The sequence below is a fragment of the Pongo pygmaeus genome, chromosome 3 (assembly GCF_028885625.2).
Source record: "Pongo pygmaeus isolate AG05252 chromosome 3, NHGRI_mPonPyg2-v2.0_pri, whole genome shotgun sequence".
NCBI classification, from domain to species: domain Eukaryota; kingdom Metazoa; phylum Chordata; class Mammalia; order Primates; family Hominidae; genus Pongo; species Pongo pygmaeus.
In genome coordinates, this window is record NC_072376.2 from 21,496,504 (window position 1) to 21,508,852 (window position 12,349).

The 12,349-nt window shown below is 35.6% G+C and overlaps 1 protein-coding gene across 2 annotated transcripts in view; it reads right to left on the reverse strand.

Annotated features, from left to right (window-relative positions):
• Positions 1–12,349, reverse strand: part of ADGRA3 (adhesion G protein-coupled receptor A3) — a 127,960-nt gene that overhangs the window by 10,861 nt on the left and 104,750 nt on the right. The window contains exons 15-16 of one of the 2 annotated variants that reach the window (XM_054485098.1): positions 4,446–4,570; positions 3,198–3,321 (exon numbers count right to left, since the gene is read on the reverse strand). The exons of the other annotated variant lie outside the window; for it this stretch is intronic. Coding sequence (XP_054341073.1) covers positions 3,198–3,321; positions 4,446–4,570 — 249 coding nt within the window. The remainder of the gene's footprint in view (positions 1–3,197; positions 3,322–4,445; positions 4,571–12,349) is intronic. 2 annotated transcript variants of the gene reach the window in all.

The window sequence follows — 12,349 nt, forward strand, 5'->3', positions numbered from 1 at the left end:
CCTGGTACTCTTGAGAAGCTTGAGTCATTTAATCCTCTCAACAACTGTTACACATACACATTTTAAATTGGATCTCAGGTATACAATATTGGATTAATCATAAGCCACAGTATCATGACACAGTCTAATGAGTGGGCCCAGCACAACCTGCCTTTATTCAGTTAGTTATTGTTAATAGTATGGTAAGTACATAAGAATCTACCAGCAAGACACAAGGTAGGACCTTGTCAATAACCTGTTAACTAATCATAAGACTCCCTCATCACAGGTAACTATCACCCTATTATATCCTCTGTATCATCACCCTATATCCTCTGTTCATCACTCCCTTGCTTTCTCTTTTATAGTTTTATTGCACCTATTTTTTGTTAAAGTGGGCTATTTTAGTGATTTCTACCTTCATTAAAAAAAAACAAATGGTGAATGTTAATTTATAGGACTTACTTTTCAACTTTTCACTTAAAACTAATTTGTGCTCTGCATTGCTATAATTCATTGGTTCTGACTCTTGTATAATACCACAGGGTTTGTTTGTTCACTCTCTCTGTGTTGGGCATTTGGGTTGCTTCCAGGTTTTTGATATTGCATATAGTGCTGCAATGAATATTCATATCCATGCTCATATTCATGTGCACACAGGCAAGGTTACTCTGAGTACAGGAGTGGGGCTGCTGGGTTCCAGGGTACGTGAACACGTAACTATAGAAGGCAATGCCTCTCAGGGGACGTCCACTTACATTCCCACCAACTATGTAAAAGGATCCTGTGAGTCCACATGTTCATCAAGACTTGGCATTATCAGGCTTAACTTTTACTGACGGAAAAGGCATAAAATGGTAACTAATCGTTTTCATTGGCATCTCCATGACACCCATGCTGTTGAACATTTCTGCACACGTGCTGAATCTGTGTGTTCGCTCTTCTACAACATGCTCATCCATTCTCCTGCTTTTTCTTCTGACTTGTTGTGATGTTCTCACTGATTACAGTTACTGATATATTTTTTACTCGAATGCTGTTAGTTGTATGGATTGTAAACAGATTCCTCCAATTTGTAACTTATCTTTTCAGCTTCTTTAAGGGCTCTTGATAAACAAGTTCTTATTTTTAGTCAAAATTACTTTTTTCTAGTGGATGCCTTTCACTGTCTTATTGGACTTCCTTATCTTAAGGTCTCCAACTTTTTAAAGGGTTTTAAGATTTTGGTTTGGATATGTAAGTATTTAAACCACCTAGAGTTGACTTTTTTTTTTTTTTTAATGTGGCATGAGGTATAGACCCAGTTTAATCTTTTTCCAAATGGATTTTCTCCAGCTCCGTTTACTGAATGGTGGTCTCTCTTCCCCAGCTGACAAGGCACATCCCCTTTGTTGTATGTCAAAGTTCCCACGGGTCTGCCTCTGGACTCTCTATTCTATCCCATTGGCCAATTTATCTCTGCCTACTGCTAATACCACACTGGTTTCACTTCCATAGCCTCACAAACCCTGATGACTAGAAGACAGTCTTCCGGCTCTGCTCCTCTTTTTTATTAGTGTCTTGTCTTTCTTTGGTCATTTATTTTCACATAAATTTAAAAATCATCTTATTGAGTTTCATAAAAAATTCTACAAATTAATCTTAAAAGGAATTGCCATCTGGCTAATATTAAGTCTTCCTATCCTTTGACCTATTATATCTTACCATTTATTTAGGTCTTCTCTAGTACTTATTTTAATTTTACCCGTAAATCTTGAACATTTTTCATTATTTCTAGATACTTGATCGTCTTTGACACTATGTAAATGCTACCTTCTCATTATGCTTTCTCATAGTTGTATTTCTGCACACTAGCAGTCGCTCTTTGCTAAACGTTCCTATTAATTCTAATAATTTGTGTAAATTACTTCAGTTTTTTAATATAAATAATCACATCATCCAACAACTCGATTATCATTCCCAATTTATAGGTGAGAAAACTGAGACACAGAAGGATTACACATTAAAATCAAAATCTCAAAAAGATACCTGCACTCTTGTGTTCCCTGAAGCATTACTCACAGTAGCCAAGAGATAGAAACAACTTGTATGTCCATCAACGACAAATAGATAAAGAAAATGTGGTCTCTACGTACAATGGAATATTATTCAGCCATAAAAAAGAGGAAAATCATATTCACCAACATAGATGAACCCTGAAACATTATGCTAAATGAAATAAGTAAGTCAATGAAGGACAAATACTGCATGATTCCACTTATATGAGGTATCTGAAGTAGTCCTAACTCATAGAAGCCAAGAAGAGAATGGTGACTGCCATAAGATTGGGGGAGAAGAAGAAAGGGGTCATTGTTCAATGCATACCGAGTTTCAATTATACAAGATGAAAAGTTCTAGGTATCTGCTGTACAATGTTGTGCTTCCAGGGAACAATACTGTATTGTACAGTGAACAATTTGTTTACAGAGATCACATGTTATATTTTTTTTTAATTACAGTTTTAAAAGCAAACAAAAGAAAAAAAAAGGTTAAACAGATCGCCCATAGAAACACAGCCGATAAATGGTAAACTGAAATCCAAATCCAGGCAGCCTGAACTTTCAATTACTACATTCTACTTCTTGCTATCATGCATGTGAAAAACAATATACAAACAAAGAAATAAAATGTTACATATTTTCTATTCATAGATTGAAGAATTTCCATTTTTATATTTATGCTGCAAGAAAACTGTTCACTAAGGCTACATATGTAATAATTTATTGGAAATTCAGAGTAAGATATTTTTAAATTCTTCATATTTATCTAACCTAGTGTCATTTTTATATCTTTATGATTAACTCTTTTTCTAATTTTTGTTTTCATCAACACATAAAATAATTTTTAAAATTCTATCAGAAAATGTCACTTCTCTTTCAGCCAAAGTCAGAATTTCATACATTTTAAAAATAAGTAATAGGCATTGTAATAATAGCCATAAGATGTAACACTAAATTCCCAATGATAAAGGGATGAGCTGTTTAAGTTATATACTCAGTTGCAAAATGGTAATTTAGAACAGGAAGTAAACTGGCAGATTGTTTAAGTGACAGACAATAAATTTAACTTTAATCAGTTAAAGAAAAGGTATTAAAGAATGATTTTTTCTTTTTATAGTTAATGAAATTATTTTCTAACACCAGTAATTTTTTCCATTTCATTTTTTCACTCTGACTTACTGCTTGGCAGACTTTGGCATTCCTGGTCTGGGTTATTCCTCCCACAAAGACCACACAGGTTAGGAAAATATGAAAGCACAAGTTCACAAGCATGTGCCAGCTCTTGAGGCTGATTCTAATCAAACTGTTTAAAGAAGAGAGAAAATGTTAATATTCAGGCTAGTACATAAGAAGAAGAAAACTATGATGTTCATCTTAAGTTAATTCCAACTTCATCAAAGGCAAAAGTTAAATATTTGATATTTAAACATTTAACAAACATATACTACCAGACACACACAAATACACACACGCACAGATCTGAGACATCATTTAACTCGATCTAGTTTCTTAACATTTAACTTTATGCACTTAAAAAGCCATTTATAGAACCACTGCACCCACTAAATGCTAAAGAAATTCTCCACAATAAGAAATGCATGGGCTTTTGTTACTAGGATGTCTTAAGATGACTGGATTACCTGCTTGGCCACCTAGAGATTTCTGCAACATGCCAATGGGTCTTTTTTTGACCCACTGGTGCAGGTCTAAACACTCAATGCATTTCTTCCTGGACTTCCATAATAAAATGTTGAAGTCTTTCTTTTTTTTAAATGTATATCAAAATCTCCTTTTGTTTCTTAACTAAATGTCAAGAAATGCCATATACATCTAGCTTAAACAGGAAAATACATTCTAGCAGAACGTTTTGTAAAGTGAATTTCTGCTTAGCGAATCCTTTCAGTTCATTATTTCCTACCACAAAATAAAAGTTTCTATAGCTTTGCCTCCAATTAACAAAAAACGTATCCCATGCTTAAATGCCACAAATTTTCTTAAAAATGTCATCTATAAAATAAAGAATATCATAATAGGCAAAAAGTCATAAAATAAGAGCAATAATACAGTCTGATACCTAGAGATACCCCTTTAGGTACCTCTGCAGGTAAGAAACTTCTGCCTCACTTTACCTCCTATTGCACCTGTGACCCGCCCCACAGTCTCCAGTACATATTTCCCATATTCTTTTCTAGATACAAACCCAGCAAACTGACTGGTTGCTGTAAAAACTGAATTTATCATCCCAAATACTAATTATTTATGTCTCTAATGGCATGAAATGAAGAAGGCATGTATATATTCTAAAGTAATCATCCTTACTTTGGAAATACAGGATGATAACAAACTCAATTTTGTCCTAATTAAATGTGAAATAAAGTCCTTCAAATTAAAGTCCGCAGATCTATTTTGTCGAGATGTATTTCTTACCTGTGATGGTATATGTAACTGACAATGACGGCTAAGAGACATAAGAGGAGAATGATAGCGGTAGTATAAACCACAGGGTGCAGGAGGCTGGCTGCCTGGGTGTATAGTTCAGATCCTGTCAAATCCTGAGGGCAAAAAGAAAGATTCATTCTAGCAGCGCTTCTCTCCACATTTAACTACTGAGATTTTTTTGAGTGATGAAAACACATCAATAAACAAAAACTCTGGCCCTTATGTCTCTTTATTTTATTTAGACTAATGTTTCACGCTATTTTCCTAACATGTTACTTTGCTTTCCTAACTTCTATGGTGTCAATTGCTTATGGCATACCCTCATTTTACACTGGACCATCTTTTTTATAAATTGAAATATTGACTCTGCTATGAGGGTAAAAGAGAAATCAGCCCCCTACATTTAGGCAATTCAGAAAGCATAACCAGAATTCATCCTTTTCAATGCTCTTTAAGCCCAGTTATCACTCTGCATATTCACTAGCTGATCAGACACAATGAGAGCAGTATCTCTGAGGCTACAAAGCCCAAAGACACCTCTCTAACTATCTGTAGTCAAGTTCAACTCCAAGTTCCTCAAATACAAACGGACCAAACACTGCATAGGGCATTGAAGACATAGCAGTAAGACATGGCTCCTGTCCCTGAAGAGGTGGAAATCACAGGGGAGACACATGTACAATTAGATCATAACAATGTTTGATGAAGATAAGTAAAGCACAATTATGGCAGCAAAGAGGAAGAGCCCTGTAAGAGCTCAAAAATCAATAAATGGCTGAGCACAGTGGCTCGCACCTGTAATCCCAGCACTTTAGGAGGCTGAGGTGGGCAGAAGGCTTGAGCTCAGGAGTTTGAGACCACCCTAGGCAACACAGGGAGATCGCATCTCTACAAAAGATATATTTTAAAAAATTAGCCAGGCCTGGTGGTGTGCACCTGTAGTTCCAGCTACTCGGTAGGCTGAGGTGGGAGGATCACTTGAGTCCAGGAGGTCAAGGCTGCAGTTAGCCAAGATAGCACCACTGCACTCCAGCCTGGGCCACATAGTGAGACCCTTTCTTCAAAGAAAAATAATTTAAAAAAATAAATAAGCAATAACAGCACGTCACTTATAGAACACTTACAGGCATTGACTGTGAACAATCTAGGCATTGTCTGTGTCCAGCACCATAACTGTATGAGGTTAGCCCCATTTAACCAAAGCAAGTTGGAAAAACACCTCCACCCTGGCCACCATGCCAGATAACCGGGGTTGTAAGAGTCAAAGCAGTAGGTTTACCAGATCCCTTCACTAAATTCTCTTTCTGCACTGACTCTTAAAGCTAAAAAGTGACTACTGAATAAGCGAAGGAGCCCACAGTGGATATACCTCCAATTAGGAAGCTGTTATTAATAAAATATCTGAAACAAGAAAAGCTACATTAAAAAAAAAAAAAAAAGGAAGAGAATAAGTGACAACCAGACAAGGAAATGGAAGATGACCTCAATAGAGTAGGAAGGGAAGGGGCAAATTTTCCCAAGAAAGAATCATAAGTTCACAATCTACAATTATAGATCTAAAAAGATGGTATCAGGATGCCTAACAAACCCCTCACCTTATCAAATGCTGAACAGTTAATGACAAAAACCACAGTAAGTGGGAAGCAGAGATGAGAACACAGGAAACTGAATTCCAGCTAGACTACTCAACTACACTATGATGAGCCTCTAACTTACAATTCACCCATTTCCTTGACAAATATTGAGTGCTGGCCACGGCCAGGCACAGTACCAAGTAATGGATATACAGGGAAAGACAGAACACAGTTCCAACCCTTGGAGGCCCTGCAGTCTGTAAATTAAGTACACAAAAGGTAAAAGACCAGAGAAAAGCGTGTCGGGACCAATTCTGAGCAATTTGCCTTTGTGAGATGCCCATAAAACTAGCCTGTAATACATGGCCTCAAAATAGTTGCACTCTGTTAAAAGTCCAGAATATTAGTAGGGAAATTCAAAGAAATGTTGGGATAATGAAAACCAGTTAGATGCTAGTGAGAAGAGACACATTTTCCTCCAATTTCAATGAAAAGCTTCTATTCCAGTACAGAACTAATAACTGAGGATAAACTTTCAATATCTAGTTTAGCTTCTCAACTCCTTTTGTGCAGTGCCTGCTTTAGATTACTGCAGGAAATGTTCAATAACACGTTGCCACTTACCAGCTATAAGACTTGGGGCAGTTACCTCACTATAAAATGGAGACTCCTCTAATCATCTTAGGGGGTTTGGAGAAGGGGTAGAAGAAAGGCGGTAAAAGTGCCTTCCATAGCCCTTGGCAGAGAGTAACAACATGGGGAGCTGGATACCATCAAATAAAACATTCAACGAAAAGCCAATTTATTTCTCAAAATATACTCTATATGGCATTCAAGTTTAAAAGAAATCAGTTATTTTTGGCCAGGTACAGTACTCATGCCTAGAATTTCAGAGTTTTGGGAGGCCCAAGGCAGGAGGATTGCTTGAGGCCAGGAGCTTGAAACCAGCCTGAGCAACATAGTGAGATTCCATTTCTGCCAAAAATAAAAATGAAAACATTAATGGGGCATGATGGCAAGCGCCTGTAACCCCAGCTACTTGGGAGGCTGAAGTGGGAGGATCACTTGAGCCAGGGAGTTTGAGGCTGCAGTGAGCTGAGATTGCGCCACTGCCCTCCAGCCTGGGCGACAGAGCAAAACCCTATTTCTAAAAAAAATAAAAAATAAAATTAAAAAGAAATTGCTATTTTTCAAAAGTCAAACAAATGTGACACAGAATGAAAAAGAAACTAGATGTTGAAACAGAGGTCAACAATGACTGAACAAAGGCATGAGTACCTCTGTCACTGGTCACACAGGGCATTGCTTCCACAGGAGCATTTTTTTCTCAACATGTTTTTATTGACACATAATAATTGTATATATTTATGGGATACATGTAATATTTTGATCCATATATATAATGTGTAATGACCAAATCAAATTGGGAAATATGAAATATGCAATAAATATGCAATAGATTATTGATAACTATAGTCACCCTGCCATGCTATCAAACACCAGAATTTATTCCTTCTATCTGTACTTGGTTGTACTGATTAACCAACCTTACTTCACTCCCTCTTCCTAGACCCTTCCCTTCCCAGCCTCTGGTATTTTCTATTCTCCTTTCTACCTCCATGAGATCAACTTTTTCAGCTCCCACATATGAGTGAAAACATACACTATTTGTCATTCTGTACCTGGCTTATTTCACTTAACAAAATAACTTCCAGGCTCATCCATGTTGCTGCAAATGACAAGATTTCATTCTTTTTTTTATGACTGAATAGTACTCCTTGGTGTATATATACCGTATTTTCTTTACCCATTCCTCTGTTGATGGACTGATGGACACTTACGTTGATTGTATATCTTGGCTATCGTGAATAGTGCTGCAGTAAATGTGAGCGCAGGTATCTCTTCAATATACTGATTTCCTTTCTTTTGAATATATACTCAGCAGTGACATTGCTGGATCATACGGTAGCTCTATTTTCAGTTTTTTAAGAAACTTACAAACTACTTTCTATAATTGTTGTACTAATTTACATTCCCACCAACAATGTACGAGAATTCTCTTTTCCACATTCTGTTATTTTTTGTCTTTTTGATACAAACCACTTATCTGTGGTAAGGTATCTTATTGTGGTTTTGATTTGCATTTTCCTGATGACTAGTGATGGTGAGATTTTTTCACATACCTGTTGGTCATTTGTATGTCTTCTTTTCAGAATACCTAGTCCGATCATTTGCCCATTTCTTAAATCAAAAATTTTTTTTATGTTGAGTTGTTTCAGTTCCTTATTATTCTGTTATTAATCCCACAAAAGCATTTTTGACCTGCCCACATGCAAAGAGGTCTCCTGCTAAAACATGAACCTAGGGAGAAGTATAGTATAAAGGGCCAGATAGTAAATATTGTAGACTTTGGGGGCCAAGAGGCAAATCAAAGCTGTTATGCAGGTAATATTAACCATGTAAAACAGAATTACCAGGAAAATTAAAAGCCATTATTGGCTTTCCCACCTTTAAAAAAATCTGGCTAGATTGGGCAATACAAAATAATATAAGGCCGGGCGCGGTGGCTCATGCCTGTAATCCCAGCACTTTGGGAGGCCGAGGCGGGCGGATCACAAGGTCAGGAGATCGAGACCATCCTAGCTAACACAGTGAAACCCCATCTCTACTAAAAATACAAAAAATTAGCCGGGTGTGGTGGCGGGCACCTGTAGTCCCAGCTACGCGGGAGGCTGAGGCAGAAGAATGGCGTGAACCTGGGAGGCGGAGCTTGCAGTGAGCTGAGATCAAGCCACTGCCCTCCAGCCTGGACGATAGAGCAAGACTCCGCCTCAAAAAGAAAAAGAATATAAAAATATTTATGGCAATTGAGAATTTTAGAATACCAGGATAGTAAACAAGTTAAAGCTCTACAATGAGAGAGAGAAAGCAGAAACCTGAATCAAATTATTTTCAATTATAGTAGTAAATAAATATAGGCTTTATGATAACAAAAACATTACTAAACACACTATATAAAAATGGTAGTATGAGACACCTTTGAGTAGAAAAAGTAAAATTGTTGCTCACATTTGCAACACAGTAATAAATAAAATAGAAAATGACTCTGCCCTCCGGCAACCACGTGACCACAGTCCATCACTAAATAGTAATCTTAGTTACTCTTCTACTCAGTACAAACTTTAATAACTAAGCCAGGAAATGAAAACTAAAGTTCTCCAGAAAAGTTAGCTGAACTAATACAGAGAAATTAAACATCAAATGTGTGTTAAAAAATCACAAAGATGATCATTACTAAGGACTCAAATCAATGGAAAAAGTTTTTAAAACTGTTTACTTGTCAGAGATTCATATATTTACAAGTGTTACTTCAGGCCTCAGAATTACTGAATATAAAATCAGTGGAAGTTTTCCATAATTATCACTGTATCAATAAGAATAATTAAAATAAGCAATTGTCTAAATTCACCAGGATCTGAATAATGGAAAGGAATCCAAAGAAAATATATCAGGGCATCTTGTGTGTCAGGGTATAAAGAATTATAATAAGAGTTTACCATTAAAATTTTTAAATAGACCTGAAATCAGAAATGTAAAAAACCAAAAATTTAAAAAGAGGACTATGACTTACTTCTTTGTTGCTTTTTCCCCACTAAGGAACAAAGAATACAAATTAAAAGATTTTATTCTCCCTACCTCACATCATCAACAAAAAATCAATTCCAGTCAAATTACGGAACTAAATATAAAAGGTAAAACATATTAAAGCTTCTTGAAGAGAACAAAAAAGAAGATCTTCATAATCTTGCGGCAGAAAAATTTCTTAAACAGCATTAACTAAAACAACAACAACTAAGAAATTATACTTCAGAAAAATTAAGAAACTCTCTTCATAAAAAGACAATATTGAGGAAAAAAAGGCATGAACTGGGAGAAGATGTATGCAACACATAAATCCAACAGGGAGCTCATATTCAGAACCCATATTAAGAAGTTCTATAAATAATAAATAAAATGAAAGCCAAAAAAACTAAAAATAGGCAAGACTTGAGCAGGAACGTCAGGAAAAGGGGATAGCCAAACTGCCAATAAAAAGCTAAAGAAGTGCTCATCATCAATGGTCACCAGAGAAATGCAAATTAAAACTAGAATGATACATCACAATACTACCACCAGAAGACTAAAATGGAAGATTGACAATTTCAAGCATGGCAAAAATGTAGAGCACCTGGAACTCTCATTACTGTTGAGACCATAAACCAATATAACCACTTTGGTCAAGTGCATGGCTTTAGCTACTTAAAGCTAAACACATGGAAAGCCTGCAACCTAGCAATTTCACTCCTGAGTGTACATGTCCCTCATAAAACATATACATGAGTACTCACAGCAGCTTTTTCTTGACATCTAACCTAGAAACAGAAATGGCTATCAATGATAAAATGAACAAACTTTGGCATATTGAGACAATGGACTACTACACAGCAATGGAAAAGAGCTAAATGCAAAAACGAAGATAAATTCCATCCATGTAACGACAGGAAAGAAACCAGACACAAGTGTACATACTACACAACTAAAGTCTAAAAACAGGCCAAACTTATGGTGAGAGACATCAAAAGGGTGGTACCTGGAGATGGTGGCAGGAACTGACTAGACTAGAGAAACACAGGAGCACTGTCCAGCATTCTAGTACAAATCTTGTTCTTATATATTCTTTTGTAAAAATATAATCAATATTTGTGCACTTTGCTCAATACCTCAATTTAATGAAAAAGGAACACCAGTTGGTCCCTTTGATTATCAATTCCACTTTGGAGAATTTGTCTCACAGATGCTCAACTAAATGTGTAAAATGACACTGTACAAACCACTAGAAACAAACACCATAGAGAAATATCTAAATAAATTATGGTAGAAACATAATAATCAGAGATAAGAAAGAATGAGGAAACTTGTATATTGATTTGAGAGGATTTCAGAAAGAAGACTTAGCAGAGAGATCATTAACACAGATTCCAAAATGAGACTGTGAATTCAAATCCCAATACCAGCACTAGCTTTGTGAGTATGGCATTTAACCTCTCTCTGCCTCAGTTTCCACATCTGTACAGTGGGGGTGATGACAGTACTATATGTCATGAGGCTGTTATAAGAGCTGAGTAACTGAATGTATATAAAGACATCAGAGGAATGGCTGACACATAAGTACTCAATAAAGATTGGCCACCACTACCACCATCACCATCCTCCTCTTTAAGACACATCATCACCATCATAGTTAAGATATGTTGCTCTATAGAAAAAAGCACGGTTTAGAACAGTGTGTGTAGCATGCAACCTTTGTGCAAAAATGCAAAAAAATAGAAACATATATTCATTTTTGTTTCCATAAACACGAGGGTCTCCTCAATAATATGTAAGAAACAAACAGTAGTTACTTATCAGTGTGATGCGAGAGATGGGTAGGACTTCCAGCTTTCACTGTATTTTAATGTGTAGAAATAAATAAAACATTACATCCATGTGAGTATAGTACTTATTTTAAAATTATTTAAACAAAAACATCACTAGCATTTATGTTCAATTATAGAGTAAATGATATCAAAGTTGCTTTGAATACCATTTTAATCTATAAAATGACACATTAAGATGGTATTCAGCATGTTTTATATAAACAAATGTAAAAGAATCACTAGAAAAAGAAAATTAATGAATGCTCTCTATTTCATATTTTTAGGTGAACACAATAACAAAAGAGGAATCAATGTATATAAATTAGCTTATCTTCACCACTAGTGATTAAAGTATTAAGTACTACATAGTTTGAACCTAATCATAACCCTACTTTCTATTCAGTTTTCTTTCTTTGTTTTTTCCTACAGACACCAGCTCCTGTGAATCTTCCTGCCCCACCTGGCTATTTCAGATCATATCATTCAAGCAAATCTAATTTCCACTTAATTTTTTTTCTGGCCCCCAGTGAGACCTTAGTAAATAATTGGTATAGCAGGATGTATACACAGATTTATGAACAAGTACATTCTTTATGTCGCATTTTTTAAAAATTCAAAACTCTTAAAATCAGATAAAGGAAAGTTTTACGGACTATATCCCAAGATAGGAATTTAGACTTACTACATAAAATGATATATTAAGATCGTATTCAAGAAAAATAGGATTTTATCAATTTTTAAAAGCTTAATATAAGGAAAAAAGATGCTGCTTTCTAATTTGCTTTCTAATTTTTTAAAAACAATTTCTTCAATCCTAAACATAACTTTAACTACCTAAAAGTGGGTATAATTTCATTAACTT